General features: G+C 44.4%; 1 protein-coding gene across 8 annotated transcripts in view; it reads right to left on the bottom strand.

The window, feature by feature from the left end:
• Window positions 1-21,133, bottom strand: part of LOC142589802 (uncharacterized) — a 40,279-nt gene that overhangs the window by 5,267 nt on the left and 13,879 nt on the right. For 3 of the 8 annotated variants that reach the window (XR_012829956.1, XR_012829955.1, XR_012829952.1), the window contains exons 3-5: window positions 16,680-16,827; window positions 16,445-16,511; window positions 13,019-13,144 (exon numbers count right to left, since the gene is read on the bottom strand). Coding sequence is in view for 1 of the 8 variants with exons in the window: in XM_075701380.1 (XP_075557495.1) it covers window positions 13,019-13,144; window positions 13,597-13,643 (173 nt within the window). In the remaining 7 variants the exon portion in view is untranslated. Of the gene's footprint in view, window positions 1-13,018; window positions 13,269-13,592; window positions 13,735-16,444; window positions 16,512-16,679; window positions 16,828-21,133 lie in introns of those variants that run through there. The other 5 variants (XR_012829954.1, XR_012829953.1, XR_012829958.1 and 2 more) reach the window with 4 other exon arrangements.

Here is a 21,133-nt window from a genome sequence, read left to right as displayed (position 1 = left end):
TATTCGACAGAAACTGAGCCACATAATTATTTCAAGCAAAGGCCTTTTAGCACTAGTTCTACCCATTCGTCCAACAGGAACTTGAATGTTAGTGATGGTGCGAAAAATTTATGAAGTGAGGTGTGTTGGTTACAAACAATTGAGCATCCCTGTCGGCGAACAAGAGAAAGAGCTAGAAAGAAGGTGCGCTAGAGAGGAAATACTTATGATAGCAAGATATTCCACGCAATAATCAAGTCCACATTGCTATAAGCCTCGCTGCACTGAAAACACTGGTGAAGTGCATCCCAGTTTGTTGACATTCTCAGTACCACCGCAATCGCATTGCTCCATAATTGTGGTGTTGCACAGAATCGTGATAGAGTGAAATAACCACTTTAACGTTATTCCGTTTTCTAGAAGGCTGCACTGCAATCTCCTGATGTTCCGGCCGAGTTCAGTAGCGTTAGCTATTCATGCAGAACTGTCGAGCATCTGGAATAAAATTCAGCGTTTCCGGTAGTATCGCATCACTTTCTTCGTTAACACGTAGCATTTCTGCCCCAACTGGAGTGAGTGGCTAATATTATGTTCATATCGACCAATCGATTACTGAATCAAATCAAATTTTATTTCAATATCGAAGGCACTTGGTGGGTACAGACAAAAACGATCTATGTGGCTTGACAAGTTTCTGCACCAACGAGTATTGGCAGACAAGGCGCACGATAAATACCGCACATGAACAGAAATAAACTCAACAGTGTATAGAAGTCAGGTGCATTAATGGAAAGGCCCTAAATCAGTTTCTAATCAAATAAATACTAGTAAAAATAGGCATATTAACAAGTAAATGTGCAGAAAACGCTTGTAGACTGAATTAGCTTCACATCAATACATGAATACCACATGAAATTACATATGGTATTATGAAAGCAAAACACAAAGAAAATAGGAGCGTCACAGCAAATGAAATAAGACGGTTAGGTTTGCTATTGTTATATTTGGCGCTCTAAATTATCAAGCGCCACAGTTTTATGATATTTTCGCATCTGAGTTCCGTAGGTTGTATGTGTTCTAGGCACCTTCCAGGTTCCACGCACCACCACAGAACAGACATGCACAAACTGCCTTAGTCCGGCCAATTCAGTAAGAAATTAATTGTTATTTTTCTATTCAAATTTATACTGGTTTAACATTGCATGATAGAGGTCATTTACTGGCAACAGATTTAGAATCTTATAAATTCGTTCACTGTGTGTGTCGTATGCAGCCTTAACGGTGTTGTGAAGGGCTTTCTTTTAATGTTTCTCTAGTTTCTAAGTGTTCGTTTTGTAGGCATGCCCTGGACTAAGTAGCAAAAAAAAATCTAATTATGGGGTTTTACGTGTCAAAATCACTTTCTGATAATTAAGCACGCCGTAGTGGAGGACTCAGGAAATTTTGACTTCCTGGTGTTCTTGAACCTGCACCTAAATCTAAGCACATGGGTATTATCGCATTTCGCCTGCATCGAAATGCGGCCGCCGTGGCCGAGCTTCGATCCCGCGACCTCGTGCTTAGCAGCCCAACACCATAGCCACTGAGCAACCACGGCGGGTCCCGGACTAAGTAGGAGTATGAGCAAATAGGGATTTGTAAATTAACAATTTTATTTTCTGAGGCAAGACGCAGCGATATTTGCACAAAACCGCTATGGTTTTTGAAAGTTTGTTTAATGTTTCATTTACATGAACTGTCCACGTCATGTGTGACGACCAAGTGATGAAGTACCACGGGCATTAACCGTGGTCGTGACTCGTTTATCTTAGGTTGCTAAATACACTCAAGTTCTGAAAGAGCTTTCAGTCTGTCTCGTGCATCAGTGCCACTCGAGCGACTGTTCAAGACGATTGGCCGGTACAGCCGGATGCAGCACGCGATGTGGTAATAGAGCCGTTACTTGGCCCTCACCTGTGATTAGAGTTTCGAATTAAAATAAGCGATTATTTTCTGGTGCGTACCACCTCGATGGGTGGAAAACTTGAGTTCGTTAACCATGAATCACCACAACAAGTCTCTAGTGATTCCAAGGCAGCCTTTCAGTGCATAAAAACCCCAATGCGCCACGGACTCAACGAACAACTGGCCTCAGAAATTCGACAGATATATCAGCGCAGCCATGATAAGGGACACAAGATAATATTTCGATGGCTTCAAGGAAATTTCAACAACGGGAATGGCCCCGCAGACGAAGCCGGCCGATTTGCGCCTGAAAGTGGTCAAGTTGTTGTGGTTATGTTTTCGCGAACAGAGGCCGCGGCTGGGCTGGGATTGATTTCCAATGAATGTATTTTGCCCCTGTGGGATTCGAACTTTTTCAACATGTGTCATTTGCGTTCGTTGTCTCCGGATATACCGATGCATCTACCGCCTGTGTTAACACGACATGAGCAGACCATGCTGCACTGCCTGTGACTTGGCGCTGCACTTAAAACTCATGCGCCTACTTTATTGGAATGCCCAACAGCCCCATGTCCGACACATGCAGCAGCGATGCGACTCTCCCACACATCTCTTTCTGCCCACGATATAATGCCCGATATATAGACAACTGATGTGCAGACTGCTGAACCAATTGGAAAATCAGGCCACTATCAGAACTAAACGTTTTAGGCCAGTGCTCGCAAAGAACATCCACGCTGAAGGCCTTACTAGCGTTACTAAGGTGCCGGTGGTGTACGGGGCTTCAGGATAGATTTGAAGAACGCCGGCCCCCATAGCTTCATAGTGTGCTCGTTTTGTTTGTGCTCGTCTCTCTCTCTCCCCTTTCCTCTCTCTTCCTTTATCTCTCTTAATTCTACCCCGTGCAAGGTAGCCAACCGGAACTAACTCTGGTTAACCTCCCTGAATTTCTATGCATCATTTCTCCCTCTCTCATATGTGTCGCTGCAGAAATCTTCACAGCGTTCGCGTTACATAGTTGCAAAATTGCTTCCCCATAATACATTAACCTCCTTATCTAAGCAATTAAATGCATTGGCATATTTCGTTTGTGTCGGCGTCACCGCCCTAATATATGTGCAAGTCTAGAAAATAGTAAACGATACATAAGATGTATAACAACAACAATCAATGAATCAATATTTATTTTGCGTCCAGAAACGACCGGATTTCTAAATGCTGGTGCATAAAGAAACAGAAGTTATAAAAAGAACTAAAACTGCCACGACCGAACGGTAAGAGATCACAGAATATAACTGAAAGATAGAATGAACAGATATTAAGCAACAATATTGAAATAACACAACATTCAAAGGCCTAGTACCGACATATACATTAAGTTCACATATATAGAACCTTGTACGTAAGTCCGTGGCCTTGAGTGAACAATCGATGAGGTGACATATTTTAACTTACGCAGAAAGTGGGGCTAGTTGGTATTGATGCATTCGCTGTTACATAGTTACTAGCGCTAACAATACTAACGAAAAAAAAAGCGCTTTGTGTAGTTCAAATTTTTTTCGTTAGTCTTGTTAGCGCTAGTAATTTTTTTACTTTACGCTCGTACAACCGCATTCAACCTGTCTGATGCACAGGAGTTACCTAGTCATAACGTATAATTGCATCACAGGGGTAAGAGCATACAAAATTTACCGCACAGACAACAACTAACGAATGGGCTAAATGGTGAGCAGGTGATTTAATTCGGAATTACTACCAAGTCTTAGAGCACTCAATCATGGTCAACGAAGTGAAGTACAAATTGTCCTTTAAGGTTGTCAGGTATGAAATTGTCGATGAAGCGCATTTTTGACTGCAGGTTTCGAAGCAGAGAGGAAGGAGCGACTTCACTCCAGTGTCCATATTACGGCTGGATCGGGTCAGCCCCAAGAGAAATGTCTGGTTGCACGTTCCCTGGACCGCCACCATCTGTATTCTGCTATTTTAAAACGAAACTTTCTTGCCGAGTTCTACGCACATTTTCGTACGTATCTCGCATCTAACACCGATCGCCATGGTTGCATGATGCGGCAAGCAGCCTAGAACACCCGTCGTCGCGGCCCAGCCACCATGCTGAGGCACTTGGAGTGTTTCAATCCGCAGTTACACTAGAAGGAACCGACGCAACAGGAACACCCCGAGTGCAACACGACACTACGGATCACCCCTGAAGGCTTAAACAAATAAAATATGTATAAGACTTACTGCATGTAAATATGTGCACATGATATCTAGCCTGTCTATAATTCACTGCAAATAAAACAATTTCTTGGAATAACTTGCTGCCATTCAATACTAATATTTATACCTCGCAAACTACACTTCAAATTCACAAACACATGTTTCATGAGCGAATAACACTAAGAATGCTTCGCTTTACGTAGATTTCAACTGGAGTTGAGTCGGCTATTTTTCCTAGCAAACGGTCCCGCCTTTCTGCGACCAGAGTGTCGGCGACATTTGATCCTCCCGCCGGCTACCCGAGCCCTGTATTCAGTAAATCTTTATGTCAGCAAAAGGTGACGTGTTTCTTCATTGGCCCCAAGCCGCTTTTCTTCCTTTGCTCTTTCCTCCCCTCCTTCCTACTTTCTATTTATATGTTGCTGTCACCTCCCTTCTGAAGAGTAGGCCGGCGCTGTGTCCCTTCCGGTGAAAGTTGCCAATCGGCTCCTCGCTTTCCCTTTCCTGTTAATTGCATATACGTGTTCAAAACCAATAACCTGCTCTGGCTGTTCTGTGGTCGCGTCTGTTCTTTTTCACTCACGATTACGGGGCGCAGACACTCTTTCTTCCTACCACACTAATGCCCGATTTACACATCACACTTATCTGTTGAGGCATCGTGTAGTCCTGACTCCGTGATTTTTTGGTGCCGCATCCACCACTAAAACATGACACATATACGCAAGGTGAAAGCAACTATGGGAACACGGGAAATGAGCTCAGCTAGTGAGAAGGCTTAAGGTGCGATTTCGGAACAAATAAAACCTAACACTTTTTGAAATATATCAAAATTGAAAAAAAATAACTACAGTTGTAGACACTGCATGCGGAGAGGTGAGCGTCTGGTGGAACATTAAAGGAACAGGCAAGAGTCTACTGCCTTCTTGTAGTATTCGGCAAAACCATAGGTAAAATAGGAACTAAGATATCTGGTGGTGTTCTATTCCCATGAATGGCGAAAAAAGGTGGACGGCGGTGCGGCTACTTTAGCAGCTAAGTTACAGACGTTTGGGATAATTCTCCAAACTTGTAAAATTTTAGGCGTACAAAGGCCAGACAACTCCACTATTTTGTGCAAGGACGCAATTACTGTTGTCCAAGGACACAATTACTTGTGTCCTTGCACAACACTGAAGCATATTCAAGTATTGAAAACAACAAGAATGCGAAGAATTTACAGAAGGAAAGTGGGGTACAAAAATTTGTGTTAAATATCTAGACAGAGCCAAGAGGGCGCAGCTCTCGTGTTGATACGCGTTTAATGTGGCCGGAGAAATTTAACGTATTATCAAAAATCATACCAATTGCGCCTTTTTAAAACCTTGGCGAGTGCTGTAAGATGAATCGAATAAAAAGACAGAATAATATTGGCGTTAGGTCAATGTGACCTACTTCAAGTTTTCTATTTATTGATAGTGAACCCATTTATTTAGCATTATTCAGAGAATGAGTATATGTCAGATGGCAGAGCAAGGCAGCTCCTAATGTAAAAGGCCAGCTGCAACGGAATTCCACTTGGGCTAAATTGACTATAAATGCCTAGCGTATGCTCTCAAAGTAATCGCGCCAAAGCCACAGGTCTGGTAATTGCCTAATTTTGCTAGCAGCTCTTAAACTATGCCTGTGCACCAAGCGGCAAAGTGGTAGCGATGCGAATAGGGCGAATATATTGAAGAATTCCGCCCAACTGTTCATCTCTCAGTTGCGCCACGTTGGGTCTATAGGCAGCCAAGCGCACTGCTCGCTCATCCTTTACAAGTTAACGGGAGTCTGTGCGCAATTGTGCCAGGCGTGGATAGCGTCCGCATTAAGCCGGACTACACCGCACCTTTAGTTTGGCGACCCCTATGCGTTCTTTTTCGAGCGGAGACTGAACGCATAGAGGCCCTGCTGTTGAACGTAGACAACCAGCAGTGGCGTAGCCAGAAATTTGATTCGGGAGGGGGGGGGGAGGGAAAGGGCTCAGATTGCAGCTCGGCCTCCTCCTAAGAGGAAACATGAAGTCGGATGCTCCTATCTAAATACATGTAGAAGGAGAACCAGTTTTGACGGCAACCACTGCACCAAATTTGATGAGGTTTGTTGCATATAAAAGAAAAACTGAAATCTAGTAACTTTGTTTTGAATTTTCAATTTAGGTCGTCAATATTTTATTGAAAAGTGAAAATTGATATAACAATTATGTGAATTTCACATAATAGTACATCTGCAGCGGACAAAATTGATATGTTGCACATGAGTCTAAAAAAATGAAGTATTATGGAAATACGGCTCTTGCAGAACCCTTGTACATAACATAATCAATACACGTAAGATACAAATAGACATATCAAATTTGTCCGCTTTGAATTGTGTAGTGGATGCCGTTTACAGAACCGCGACATCTGTTCTTAATTCAGAGATATTTAATTGTAAACTTCGTCCTTCTATTTTTTCGAAGTTTCGAATTTTTCAAAATATTTTAAACAAAGTTCCAGTCCAAAATCGAAATTCCGCTTCCAACAGAAACTAGAATTTACCTTACTCTCTAAAATGCAAAAAAAAAATTCATTAAAAGCGATTCAGGAGTTATCTCAAAAAGCCTTTCTGCGTTTTACATGTATCTGAATAGGCCGCGTCGGAGTTGGACCCAAGCTAAAGCTTCCTCTTAAACAAATTGCCTAGGGATCAAATACATGAATGATAACTGTATTGCCATTGCCAAAGATGCTACAAACGAATTCTTGAACGCTATACACTGTCAATACAAGTAAAATTGGTATTTTTTCATAAAATATTGTACTCGTATGTGCCAAAAATTGTGCCCAACATAACTGATGTCAATTCTTCCGTGTGTTTTGTCTGTTTAATAAGTAAAGAAAATATCACATGAACTTTAGAACTACATCAGCTCAAAACCAGCAAAGCAGTGCTTGCCGCTGATATGAAAAACGTAAGGGCCAAGAAATGAACAAGTTGAGGACAAATATGTTAATAAAACTTTGTCATCAAGATCCTTGTTTACATTCTTCTACATATGCAACGGCCAGTCAAAAATCTCAATGACGCTGCGATTTGTTCCATTGTATTACACAGGAGCAGCTGTCACCGGTCGTGTATAGTGAGTAATTTCACCGAAATTATAGTCGCAGCAGAGAGCACGTATAAAAAGCAGGAGTTCTGCAGAATATACGAGGCCTAGTCAAATGAAAGTGAGCTAACTGAGTGAATGTTAATCGGGGTACTTTATTTAAAAGTAGACTCCATGAGCATTAAGACATTTGTCCCATTGACTAACGAGTCGCGTAATTCCCGTCTCATAAAGCTGCTTGGGTTGCTGCTTCAAAACGTCTGTAACTGACTTTCACGTCCTCATCCGAGACGAATCTGGTTCCCTTGAGCTTTTTTTTCGGTTGCCCCAAAATGCGGAAGTCGCAAGGTGACAGATCTGAGCTGTATGGCGTATATTGCAGCGTTTCCCACTTGAACTTCGCCTGTTTTATATTAACCACATCAACGACGTGGGGACGGGCATTGTCGTGGAACAAGATGACCCCATTCGTCAATTTTTCACGTAGTTTGTTCTTGATTGCGACACGCTGCCGATCCGGCGTTTCACAATTTTCGAAAGAATTAATAGTCTCTCCAGAAGATTAAGCAAATTCTATCAGTAATGCCCCTGACGATCAAAAAATAAAAGTCAACAACACCTTTCCGGCGGAAATGATGGCGATTGCTTTCTTTGGGGTGGTGAATTCGAATGTTTCCATTGTAAGCTTTGCCGTCGTGTTTCAGGCTCGTAGTAGTGGCACCATGGTTCATCCCCGATCACAATTGCAGACAAGAAGTCGTCGCCCTTATTGTGATATCGGATCAGATGAGTCAAGGCAGCGCTGAACTTCTCCGTATTCTGGCGGTGGTTCAAAATCTTGTGCATTCATTGCGCACACAAGAGCCGATAGCCGAGATGTTCATGAATTATGGCGTGAACGGTGACGGTGAACCGAACCGTGACTGATGTTCACACGCTCTGCCAGTTCATCGATGCTTATCATCTGTTCTTGTGTCATCAGCTCATCAATCTTTGCAATTTTGTGAGGAGTGATTGCACGATGGCTTTGGCCCGGTCTGGGATCGTCTTTGCAACTTTCACGTCCTTCTTTGAACCGTTGTTTCTAACGCTTCCCAGTGGCCAATGAAATGCAATTTTCAATGTACGCGGTAGCCTTACGGTGACTAATTTCTTTTTGGGAAACACCTTCAGCTGTCAAAAACCTCACTGCACCAGGCTGCTCAAATTCTGGAGAGTCTAATAGGTGTCGCCACCATGTTCAACCCAGTGTATGAGCGCATTAAAGAACATTTATTCTCACACCTGCGTGCCACTTTTGTGAGAGATGCCTGCATGCCACGCGCAGGCCTTGCAGATAATGAACAGAACCATAATTGCGCGAGGTGGGTAGGCTCACTTTCATTTGACTCGCCCTCGTACATTAGAAATGCGAAGATACAGCTTGATAAAGAGCAAAAAATTGCCACTGGAAACAAAGTTCACTGCACGTATACACAAAACCTCGCAACAAGATATCTAAACATACGTAAGAGTCCCCAATAAATCTGCGTATCTAAGAAAAAGTCGCGGTATATAATGGCTCAAACAAGACAAATAAACATGTTGCGCAATCAGAGATTCACAGAATCCTAGATCCCTCCCCAATTCCATCCATCCCCCCCCTCCGATGTATCGCGCGCGAAGGAAGGCGGCGCGCTTGCTCCTCACTTTTCTCCCTTGCGCACACAAGACTGAGCCACCATCTTCTGAACCCATTCCCCCACCCCTCACACGTTTTCAGTCGCACATACAGCATGCGGCACGCGGTAGCAATGGTATCGCCCTTGGACTTAATGCGGAACATCAGGGCGACGGCGACGGCGCGCATGCGCCTAGAGTCTCCATTTAATTGCTATCGCAATGATATAATAAGAGTATCCGGCAGCTGAAGCGTCCCATGGCCCATTACTTTCCGCAATAGAAGTAACAAAATAGAAGTTTCACCATGCGACAATTCGCTGCGCCGCAACATTTTTTTTCCTTTTGTGGGGTGGGGGAACTCCAGCCCGTCTTGGCATTTTTCGCGGTGAAATGGCTTTTGGAGCGTGAAAAAGACGTTCTAGACAAAATCAAGAATGATTTCCTGCGCCGGGGATTGCTTTGGTCGGCGGTGCGTGGACAGCCCGAATAAATTTCTGGGGGGGGCTGAAGCCCCATAAGGCCTCCCCCCCCCCCCTGGCTACGCCCCTGACAACCAGGTAGAGAGAACCGGCTGGTCTCGGAGAATAAATACTTCGCATTAAAAGAACATCACGCGCATGCAACAGCGCTGTCACAGCGCACGAAGCAGCTACCATAGTATACTAATTATGTGGCTAGCACACGTGCGGGACCTGTTGTTCGCTGATACATCGGAACGATATACAAGCAAGGAAAGCCGAAAGCACGGGCGCTGGTACTCCACATTCTTCACTTTACTTCACTTCCGCCGGGCGATAATGGCGGCGTTTTTGCACTTCCGGTAGGAAAAATATCGATCTTTGCGAGCTCTTTGTGATGAATTGTCCAGTGTATTTGAAGCGCAAGATTTTGCCCAGGGGCTACTGCATGTCTAAATGATCTTAAACTGGACTTTTTACGCGGTCAAAATTTCTCTGCAGTTCGATTGAAGCAGCTATTCAGATATTTTGATGTCATCAGCCTAAAGAAGAATTGAAGACTTCTGCATTCTGAGGAAACGTCAGATAAAAAAGCTGGGCTCGAATCCCAGATGAGAAGGTGGATGGCCTGCAAAGCTTTGGCATTAGTTGATCCCATAGACCTATGTGATACAGGCTTGAACGATTGAGCAATGCGTTAGATCAAATTATTGACAGCTAGACAATTAAATGCACTGTAGCAACCCTTTATTTCATTGAAATGATATTGATAACTGCTTTGTGATTGCTGTGGTAAATACTGAGGTTTTCCTTCGCTAATTTTGAGAGATTCTTAGCTATGGTCAAACCTGTACATGACTTTGTGCACAGTGGTTCGATGACTTGGATTGTCGAAGAACATGCAATCAAACTCCTCTACATGAACAGAATAAACCGTTACTGCTCCGATTTTGAAATTGCCACATTGAAGTCTCCGTCATGAACACCAGGGTGACGTGACCAAACACTCCCCCCCCCCCCCGAGAAGAGAATACAGTTTACGTACTCCATGTCCCATAGCGCCATCACTGCACAAACAAAATCAGTTGCTAGGCGAGTTGTTCTTTTAAATATGAAAACGTAGTGATGTCCCTCCCTGCTTCGTATGCTACAATAGCCGCTTCCCGGTAACTGCAGTTTATGCAACCGCATTGTTAACGGGGAAGTACACGCGGCGAAAGCTACGCATGTGCTTCGCATTGTTGCAACGCACCTCATCACCTATTGTGTGCTTCTGACACTTGAGTTCGTCTTTTTTTTCCTTCCATCGCTCTTTGCGCTCTCCTTAACTTGTTCTCGTGCTTCTTGGTTAACCTCCTAGTTTCTTCCCCTATATAATCAGTGGTAGAATGTAATGCTTGTACATTTTAATGTTCAATGACAGTGGCAAGCTGCCAGTCAGGATTTGGTAATTCCTGATTTAACTACGTCGGTTCATTGTATATAGCCTCAAACAACTGCGCAGCAATCGCACAGCAGAAACTCTGTGTATGCCGAGCTATATCACTTGGATACATTTAGAAGAACCGTTTTCACCGTAGCAGATGGCACGACATACAGAGTAGAGCGTACCAATACAAAAAGAACCATCAGGACGGCTCCGGAGAGTAGGCTTAGCACAAAACAAAGTGCATTCGCCAAGCCATCATGACGACAAAATCAGCCGGCTCATCGATAGTACCCCTGCCTGTGTAGTATTACGACTCACTCAAAAAATAGTACGTACAAAAAAGTGCGTGTGGTGCGACGAGTACAATGTCCACCGTGGGTAGAGAGAGGAGGGGGCTCTATATGAACGCCATATGCGACGGGTACAATGTCCGCCGTGGCTGGAAAGAGTGGGAGGGGGGGGTTCTATTGCGGGTGGTGCCGGCCGCTGTATATAGAAAGCCATCTGCGACTAGTTCAACGACCACCGTAGGTAAAGAGAGAGAGAGAGGGGGGGGTTCAACTCTTGGTGGCGCCACCCGCTATATATTCAAAGCTATCTGCGACGGGCGCACAGTCCGCCGTCCGTGGTGTTTTCGCGGCGTAGCTCGCGTTGGACGTGAGGGTTAGCGCGATGGTTCGCGTTCACACGAGAGGTCACACGATGGTTAATTGCTCGCTGCTGCTGCCACGCTTCCTCACTCCAGCGCTTTTAAAGTGAGTCTCCGCGGTCATCGAGTGAGCTTTTCATCTTGGCTTCTGCGCGCGTGACACTGTACTTGTGAATTTAGTTAGTATGCCCAGGTAAGTTAATACGGCCGATGAACATACCATCCTGCCATCGGATAGTTTCAATGCTTCAGCCTTCGCAATCAATGCTTCAGCCTTCGCGTGAAACTGCGACGCTGTAGTTTGTGTTTATTGCACTTCAATTGTTTATTAAAACACCTCTTTGCCATAGTGCTGAGGTGAGAAGAGTCCACAGGGAACATCTGATTTTGCTTCTAGCGCTACGGGCTAGCGGTACGCAGACAGCGTGAAGCGTAAATCACAATAACTACCCTACGCAATACAAGCACGCGCAAAATGCCTTTAGGTGCAATGTAGTTTTCATATGACATGTTACAGGCGGACACTGTGTGATACAGAGCATTCCGCTGACTCCACTTCGCAGAGCTCCATAAGTCAAGAGCGGGGGTGAGGCAGAAGACATGGAGGTGACGTAGCCATGAACAAAGTTGCTTAATTACGTCGTTACAGAGAAGTCAGCTATAAAGCTTCCTGACGGATAACAACACACTCTCTAGCTCGTGAAGAAGGGTGAAGTCCGTTGACGGGGGCGTCTTTTATGAAGTCATTGGAATTCCCTCGCTCAGGAGAGGGAGAAAGCGAACGCTGATCAGGCTTGCGACCGCCACTTGGTACATGGAAGATAGTTCAAAGGATTTTGCAAGCGCGACTGGCCCAGCAGAGGGAAGGACACTCACGCGCACGCACGTACACAAAGACACCTCCAGCATCTTCCTTGTCGAGCAGGAAGAAGAGCGAATGCACACATGAAGCTTGACCGCCCCGCCCGCTGAAGGGAGACAGCACTGGGTAGCATATGCAGACATCAGGACGTCGCGCGAGTCGTGGGGAAGGAGGTTAGAATGCGCGCACAAAAGCTAGCATCCTTTCGCCGTTGCTGCCTCCTAGGCGGTTTTGAACGTTGCAGGCGGAACGGCGTATTTCAAACGTCTGGACTTTCCCGGTGGCTTTGCCGGCGCGACGCAATTATTCATCAAACAGGCCACTCGTAACAGCAAGTAACATAAACGACGTAAATGAATTACAATTTTTCGTACACCTTAAATTAGAATAGCAGGTACGGACAGTCAAACTTTTACGATCGGAATGCTTTGCTAAATGAAACGTTGATACTACAAAGAATGCTTAAACAGTATATTGTTCCTCACCGTGTTCACAACGACTTTGCGCATAGAAGTCGTATGTTTTCTACGCCTACTACGCCTTTACCTACTCTTTATCGCAGTAATGCGCCTAAGTTGTTAGAAGGCCTTGCCTAGAGCCATTCCAGCTTAGCGCTTCTTCGTTTCAAAACGGAGAGACAACGCCTGTGTAGTGCGGTTTTCAATCAACCCCAAAAATTCTGGCAAAGGAAATATTTACTTACCCGGGGCAGCAGCTCTTGTAGTAGTAGTGGATGGAGTAACAGGACGTGGGTCTCTTCTTACTCTGTGTTGTCTTTGCATATGTGCACCAATAGCACGCGCAGATGACCGCCCCGTCCACAGAATAGCTGAGAGGAAAAAGGCCAAAGCAACAAAAATGTTCATCATTTGGAAGCTGAAATATTTGGCCGTAGTTCAGACGATCATAAATGGCCAAATTATGCCTGAATCAGACCACATATATATTCATGTCTGAAAACAATGCAACTTGAGTTGAGAAAGCTCGGTTCTGAGCTTTCACTGGCAGTTGTCATGTTTATTTTTGGCATTATTATCGCGGCAAACTATAGTTCTTTTTTACCATAGAATACTGAATGTGCTATGTCCTTATTTATTATATGACGAAGTCAGCATTGTCATTGTGTTATGCGTGGTTGCGGTTAGAGAGAACATTATGAACGAAAAAGATTGCAAGATTGAACAGCGATCATAAAACTGCAACAGGTAGACAAGGTATCTAATCTGGCTATACAATTTCCTTCTCATAGTGGCAGCGTAAACTAAAGAAAACCGAACCTACGAAAACAGGACACAAAATGGACGGAACACTGGTCCAATTATATTCATCTTTTTCCTCAACGCGGTTTCCTGACTGCATGCTGTTCATGTATTGCAAGCAGTAGTAAATAGCATGTGCGCCTTTGCACTTGTGTTATACTTCAAGTGGCGAAACTTCAGTACAGAGACGTTACCTCCACGACAAAAACAGTATGCAAATTTATGGGTAACAATGCTTTCCTGATTGTTCAATTCAAGTATTTTTTGCTTCAACGCTTACGTAGCCTCGAATGTGGACAGTACAAAGGGCTTCCCAACGAAGCGCAACTCTCGAAATGAGGCAGCCTTATTGGTGGTGGCTACATTCCGCCATATTTGCTAGTAAGTGAGAGAGTTTACGTTTAAAATTTTAGGCGGGATAATTTAGTAATTTTTTGCGACGTTTGACCTATATTTCCAGGTGAGGTAGCTTATGAACAAGATACTTCTGGGTCTGTTAGTAGCAATTCATGCAAAATAAGATCGGACTGCAGTTACAATATGCAACGTGTCAACTTGCACAGTGAACCTTGTCCCGCTGCCTCCTGGTCACCTAGCTCTGGAAAAAAAGGCGACGTTCTAATGTACCAATGATGTGAAACGATTCTTGCGCCATATTGATGGGTATTCTCATTATGCATTTGTACTTACTTTGTTCGGTCCAAATGATGGTGACAAGTTTAGCGGGAACATAAAGTTATTGCCTTAATTTCCCTGCCTCTCTTCAGTGCCAACGGCATCAAGGAAGATACATCTCAAAACTGTACCTGGCTTCGCTGGGCCCACTTTTGGTAAATAAATGCGAAAAGCACGCGTGTCTCACTTGAGGCTATCAAAACATTTCCTTGTAGCTGTTCTCAAGGTCTACTCTTCCGTAAGCTATTCTGTCCAGTGTTAACCTATGGAGTTTTCGGCGACTGAGATCCCGGAACCCAATATTACCATTATTAAATGATGTAAAATTAGGCTAGTTGGTCGACGTCTTGATTAATGTACAAGCTTAAGGTAATATGCGTGAATAGTGATAGAAGAACCTGAACGCAAGAGACTCTAGATTCCCCGACTTATTTCATTCAGTTTTCTTTCCAACAAGCGCTTCTCCTAAAATAATCCCACTAACAAAGTTATATTGAAGAACGTTCTGAGAATTCACATAGTTAAATTCGGTAATCAGACTTTGTATGATGATCTTCCAAATATTAGTCGTGGACATTTTCTTCGTATGTTACGCTGTATTTCACCCCCTAAAATTGTAATGATCTTGAAGTAGTTAAATTGAAGAAGATGAGATTCTTTTCCTGCCACAAGAGTGATTTAGTATATTTGTGGAATAAAAAAGGCACTGAAAATATAACTTGCTGTTGGGCTGGGTGGCGCATGCTGAACAATACTAAAATTAGCACCAAAAACCCACCGAACTTAGCGCCGCAACACCTTGATGACGCTCGAACGGAATCAGAGGTAATGGGGGACACTAAACGTCACACAAAATTCGTCTTCAAAGAAGTGCTTTCAATATTACGCGTGTGCGCCCTACAAGTGCCGGTCCAGCAATGGGCGCCGCTTGGTCTCAGTCTCTCAGCGGCCTCTTCGGAGGCCGTCTGATTGGCATGTCGCTCTCTTTAACACTAAATCCTTAAGATGGCTCATGGGAAGGAAATTTCACCGTCAGGCGTTGTGGCCCAAAATTCGGTGTTGAACCCTCGACCTCTGGTGGGAGTCCAACCCATTCGACCTTTGGTGTTTATTATGCCAGAGTGAATTAGGACACAGTTCGTTAAGACAGGGTTAATGAAGGCACTCGAACGCACGACTTGTGCAGTTAAATTGGGTAAGCGCTGAAGCCTTTTTCCTTTTGCTTACTTTTTTTGTTTCACACGCGTTTCTGTTATGTCCTGTTCAAATTCGTCGAAAATTTATCGAGTACCTAGGCGCGTTCATGGCCGCATGCGTACGTGAGATTCCAGAACCACAATCTTAGGACCAATGAGGAATGACACTATATTTTGCAACCTACAGCATTAATCATAGGCTAGCAGTAGTCGTAACCAAAGGTAATAAAAGTATAGATTGAAGGCAGTGCAAGCCTACACCCCAAAATCCAGTCACGATGATGATCAAGTAGATTAGATTTATGAAGATATTGAATTGTCGATGACGACAGTGCAAACTCAGTATACTGTTGTAATGGGCGACTTCATGCAAAAGTGGGGAAAAAGGAGGCGGGGGATCAAGCAATTGGCAACTACGGCTTCGAATCTAGGAAAGCTTGCGGAGATATGCTGGTATAGAATTCCCAGAAAGGAACAAGCTGCGAATAATGAACAATACTGACTAGAGAAGGGCGTCAGGCAGGGAGATACGATCTCTCCAAAGTTTTGCACAGCGTGTTTACAGAGGGTATTCAGATACCTGGACTGGGAAGAATTGGGGATAAGAGTTAACGCAGAATGCCTTAGTAACTTGCGATTCGCTGATGATATTGCCTTGCTTAGTTACTCAGGGAACCGATTGCAATGCATGCTCACTGACCTGGACAGGCAAAGCAGATGGGTGGTTCGAGAAATTAATCTGCAGAAAACTAAAGCAATTTTTAACAGTCTTGGAAGAAAAGAACAGTTTACGATAGGTAACGGAGCACTGGAAGTGGTAAGGGAATACATCTACTTAGGGCAGCTAGTGACCGCGGATCCGGAACATGAGACTGGAATAATCAGAACAATAAGAATGGGATGCGCTGCATTTGGCAGGCATTCTGTGATCATGAACAGCAGGTTGCCATTATTCCTGAAAAGAAAAGTGCATAAGAGCTGTGTGTTACCAGTACTCACCCGCGGATCAGAAGCCTGGAGGCTTGCGAAAAGGGTTCTACTGAAATTGAGGACGACGCAACGAGCTCTGGAAATAAGAATGATGGGTGCAACGTTAAGGGAAAAGAAAAGAGCAGATTCGGTGAGGGTGTTAATTAGGGTAGTATTGATTGAGATAGTTTTAATTATGGAACTCCAATCTATGACCGTTGGTGGGAGTTGAAGCAACTTGGAGATATTGGCAAACGAACCATACCTGCAAACTAGATTCCAATTGACATCGTCAAGGCCGAGAGCCGGATCCACGGCTTTTGGTATTAAGGTGAAATTGTTTAAGGCACTCGAACCCACGACGCAACATGGAAATATGGGCGAACCGGCCTTATCTCCAAGTTGGATTACAACTGAAAAAGTGAACAAAGAAAGTCGAACCCACTACCTTTGGTATTAATTAAAGCTGAGGAAGGTAATGCATGGTTAAGTGGCACTCTAACTGCTAATCGGGACTCTAAAAGGCACTCTAACACAAGCCCTTTGGTAGGAGTCGAATCTGCGGCATATTGTGTTAATTAGGGCGATGATAATTAGGTCCAATTAAGTAAGATAAAGTTTGTTAGGCAATCAAACCCTCGGTCCTTGGCATTAGAAAACAAATAACAGGCAACAACAATGCATTTGAATGAGAATGTCATTTAAAGAACCGCTCGTGAGCACACAGGCTTTTGCATCCATCCTCTTTAGCGTAGAACTCTCTTCATTTCTGTAAATCAATTTCTCTCTCTCTCTTTAGCGTATGCTAAAGTGACTGTCGAATTCTTCGGCCGTGCATCCCTTCTTTCTCTCTGCCTGGAGGGACGCGGCTTCCCGGCCGCGTGTATCTGCGAGATTCGTCGCTTCGTCTCCCGCCTGACCGTCCTCGCCACTTAATGCCTCTGCTATCTCTGCACAGCCTTCAACCTTTTACGCTGCTCTTCCGTTTCATACTCTCGAGGGTCCATTGTTGCAGCTGCAGGAAGAAGCCTTCGTCTAACACAGCTCACCTAGCGCAACTGAGCCACGTCTTCCTGTGGCGCGTGTGCCCTTAAGTGAAAGGGGAGGAATATGGTGCCGAGCCAGCAGGGGGCGAGCGGGTGCATGGAGGCGTGTGTATCAGTGTCCAACTCTGCCACTTTGAGCAATCTCACGTTGAACCTCATGTCTCATTGGACAATGAAAGGCTTCGCATTTACACATAGAACAAAATATAACTGTGTTATGGCACAGCCAGAGGATGGTGGCAAAAGGTGTGTTTGACAATTCCGTGATATGTTTGGTACATAGAAGTCGTCAAACTAAGAACGCGATATCAACGAAATAATGGTGTCGGAAGGTTAGTTTAAAGGCGTGGTTGTAGTGTACGGAGGACGCTACCATACGTCGGCAATATTCAGGTGCCAAACAGTTTATGCGGGCCAAAGAACTTCAAGATTAGATTGCAGGCCAAATATTATATATAAATTAAATTTATAATATAGGAAGAACGTCGCCGCCTCTGCACCCGGTCTGATCACAGCCATGCACTGCAAGGCAATGCACTAAGTTGACGCATTCTTTTTCATGCATGTGTAGGAAGCCGAGCTTTGGTTGGTGCGATCATATGTGCGGTGAGAGTTCAAATACCGGAGGAAAATGTGCAATGCTTCTTAAGAATCCTTCTGGTGTTGGTGAGTAAAATGGATAAACGAAATTAGGGCGTAGGAGCACCACGCCTTTAGATTATCTGTCTTGGAGAACCATGGACGGTAATACTTTGCTTATTGGCACCAGTGTGGCGCGATTCGGTTTTCTTTACCAAATCTATTCGGGAGATGAAGATGTAAGTCTTTTCATCATTAACCCATTAGGGACCGGTTTCTTTTTTTTCTTGCTATCTTGAAATCGCTCTTACATATTAACTTATCTTTGTACTTATCCACATACAAAAAATTATTACTCTTGTGCAATTAGTTTTTGAAATATAGCCTGCGACCATATGGTCACACTGGGCCCTTACGCTACAGCAAAATACGCAAAGTGAAAAACATTTATTTCAAGCCATGAAACATCACAAAAAACACACATAGCGAATAGTCGAGCACTTATTTAGTGTGATATGGTTTGAATCATAGAATACACATGCTGTCGTCATACTTTGTGCATTGTGTGTGCACTGCGCTGTTGCAATTATCTCATGCACACCTCCACCTCTTGCCATTAGGTATCGGTGCAACAAAGTGGGCCACTTGGTCATACCGTGTACCAGTCAGGACAACACCAGTCTTTGGGATTCTGCGTTGACCAGGTCCTCTATGCTTATTGTCCCATTGCATCAGGTAGCTTTGTGCAATTTGCTTACGGAATTCCACCTGCAGACGTTGAACCCTGTGGTATACGAATTAGCGCCCAAGCGTTGCTGATAGATACATCACAAAGTCAAGTGAAAATCGGCCACCACCACTTTTTGCCACGGATTACAATCCTGTGGGCGCCTACATTTGCATCAATCTGGTCCGTACCTCTCGTAAGACTTGTACTGAGCAACTGTGTTTTTTGCGGGCCACCTCGATTTCCTTCTTCTGAACACGAGAGTACTTGTCTGCAGATGACATTGGCTCTACGCCGTGAACGGCGCTTATAATCGTTACTACAGAATTGTCCGTCCAGCAGACAAGAATTATCCTATTGTCGCTCAGCACGGGCTCTTCTCGCCCGCGAGGTTGGCGCTCGACGAATTGAGGTCGAACGATAGGGCACTCTTTGGGAACACGGTTCTGCTTCACAGTTCCCGTGCCTTCGTAGCCCAGTGCCTTGAGATGCCTGAGTAGCGGCATGCCTGTGAATAAATTATCAAAATAGAAAAATAAAGGAAGGTCGTGCGTCTCTGCTGCGAGTTCATCCACCATTTGAAGAAGTGGCGCCGCTGCTTTTTCGAAGTCCTTTTTCATATTTTTCAGATGTTCCGGGATCCCCTGTTTGCCTTGATACACTTTGAAGTTTACAAGGTATCCGTTCTTCGCATTTAGGCAGCATACTTTATACCCGGAGCGGATAGGCTTTCCGCGTATACACTGTTTACTGGCATGACGACCATAATACTCAATCATATTTTCGTCATAGCTCAGGTGACGCACAGGTTGAAAGTGCTCCAGAATCCTTGCTTTCAATAGTGCCATCAATGGACGCAACTTTGCCAACTTGTCACTAAGCGTTAGGCTTGCATTTCGCACAGTGCAGGAATCGCATTATATGTACGATGCGATTTCTCCGCATAGCGTTCTAGGCCATCGTGTTGCGCATATCAAAGCCGCTGTCCCGATAGCACTTTTTCCCTGGCAAGCGGCTATAGCCGGACAAAACGAGCACTCCAAGAAAACCTAATTGTTCTTTGGTAACCTCTGGGTCGGGCGTATTGAAAAATAACGCATACTTTCTTGTTTGTTCGACTAGCAGCTCCACGACGGCTTCGTCAAAAAATATTTCGAACAACTCAACAGAGGAAAAGCCCCTGTAAGCAGCAAAGTTTGGGTAGGGAAATATGCCAAGGCTTTTCTAGAGATCACCGTTTGTCCACTTAGAAGCAGTGGATAATTTCGCAGGAATGGCCGCATCAACTATGACAGAAGAAACCTCTCATGTTCCATCACCTTGCCCTCCTTGGGTCGTCATCGTCCGAGTCGGATCCACCAATGCGGCGTCCGTCAGAGAAAAAGTTTCAGCGCCGGCTCATAGCTGCCGCCAGATTAGATTGTCAAGGAGCCGGCCCGAATCTTCATCGGTCAACTCTTCATCCGAATAGGTGCTAGCCTCTCGCGGATCGATATAAATCACTGACACGTCGTCATCGTCTTCTTCGAGTTTCTTCGCTATTCACCCCAACATCAACCTATTAAGACAATAAAATAAGAAATAACCACTGCGGGAATGCGCCAGCAGCCATGCAAGAGATGAGAATGCAGTTTAAAAAAAATAAAAAGTTAGGTAGACTAAAGGCCCAGCGTGACCATATGGTAGCACGCAAGATAACGCGCTCGTTGATGAATAAATCAAACATAAATCTTTCACAAATGGTCATCGACGGTCACATAATCAAAGAGCAATATGGAGGCAAGGATATCAGACTATTGCTTAAACAAGTGCTGAAAAAAAAACACATTACCCCTTGGAGTGATGCATGGCGACGCTACTCGCACAGCAACACTTATTCCCGCCTTTGCGAGGGGTTTCCACAAAACGACTGACACCTGCTGCCACTTGATATCCATAACGGGAACTGTCCTCTGTCTAAAGGCATGTCAAAGGCGATTTTGGTGCCATTTTGTTAATCTTAATTAAATGAAATCCACTGTGCAGACTAACGTGACCATATGGTCACGCTGGTCTTTAATGGGTTAAACAAATTCTTCTATCACAGCTGAAACTGTGCTCTATATGGTAGAGTTTTGCGGAAATAAACTAATTTTACACTGGCGGTTCGCGTTGCTGCGCAGTGACCTCAAGTTATTGTGCTGTTTTGCTGTTTTAGTGTGCTGCGTCAAGACCGAAATACTTCACATTAACTTACTCATCGACAATGGATCGATACTGCCTGAGACAGGCTGCCTATGTCCGCATTACGCATTCCTATGTGTTCGCACACACCGGCACATCGTGCACTTGTCGGCAGGCCCAGGTTTCGCAGTAATCCCGCCAGAT

This window comes from Dermacentor variabilis, chromosome 8 (assembly GCF_050947875.1).
Source record: "Dermacentor variabilis isolate Ectoservices chromosome 8, ASM5094787v1, whole genome shotgun sequence".
Classification (NCBI taxonomy): Eukaryota; Metazoa; Arthropoda; class Arachnida; order Ixodida; family Ixodidae; genus Dermacentor; species Dermacentor variabilis.
The sequence above is the reverse complement of the archived record's forward strand: the minus strand, read 5'-3'. Positions and strand labels throughout refer to the sequence as shown.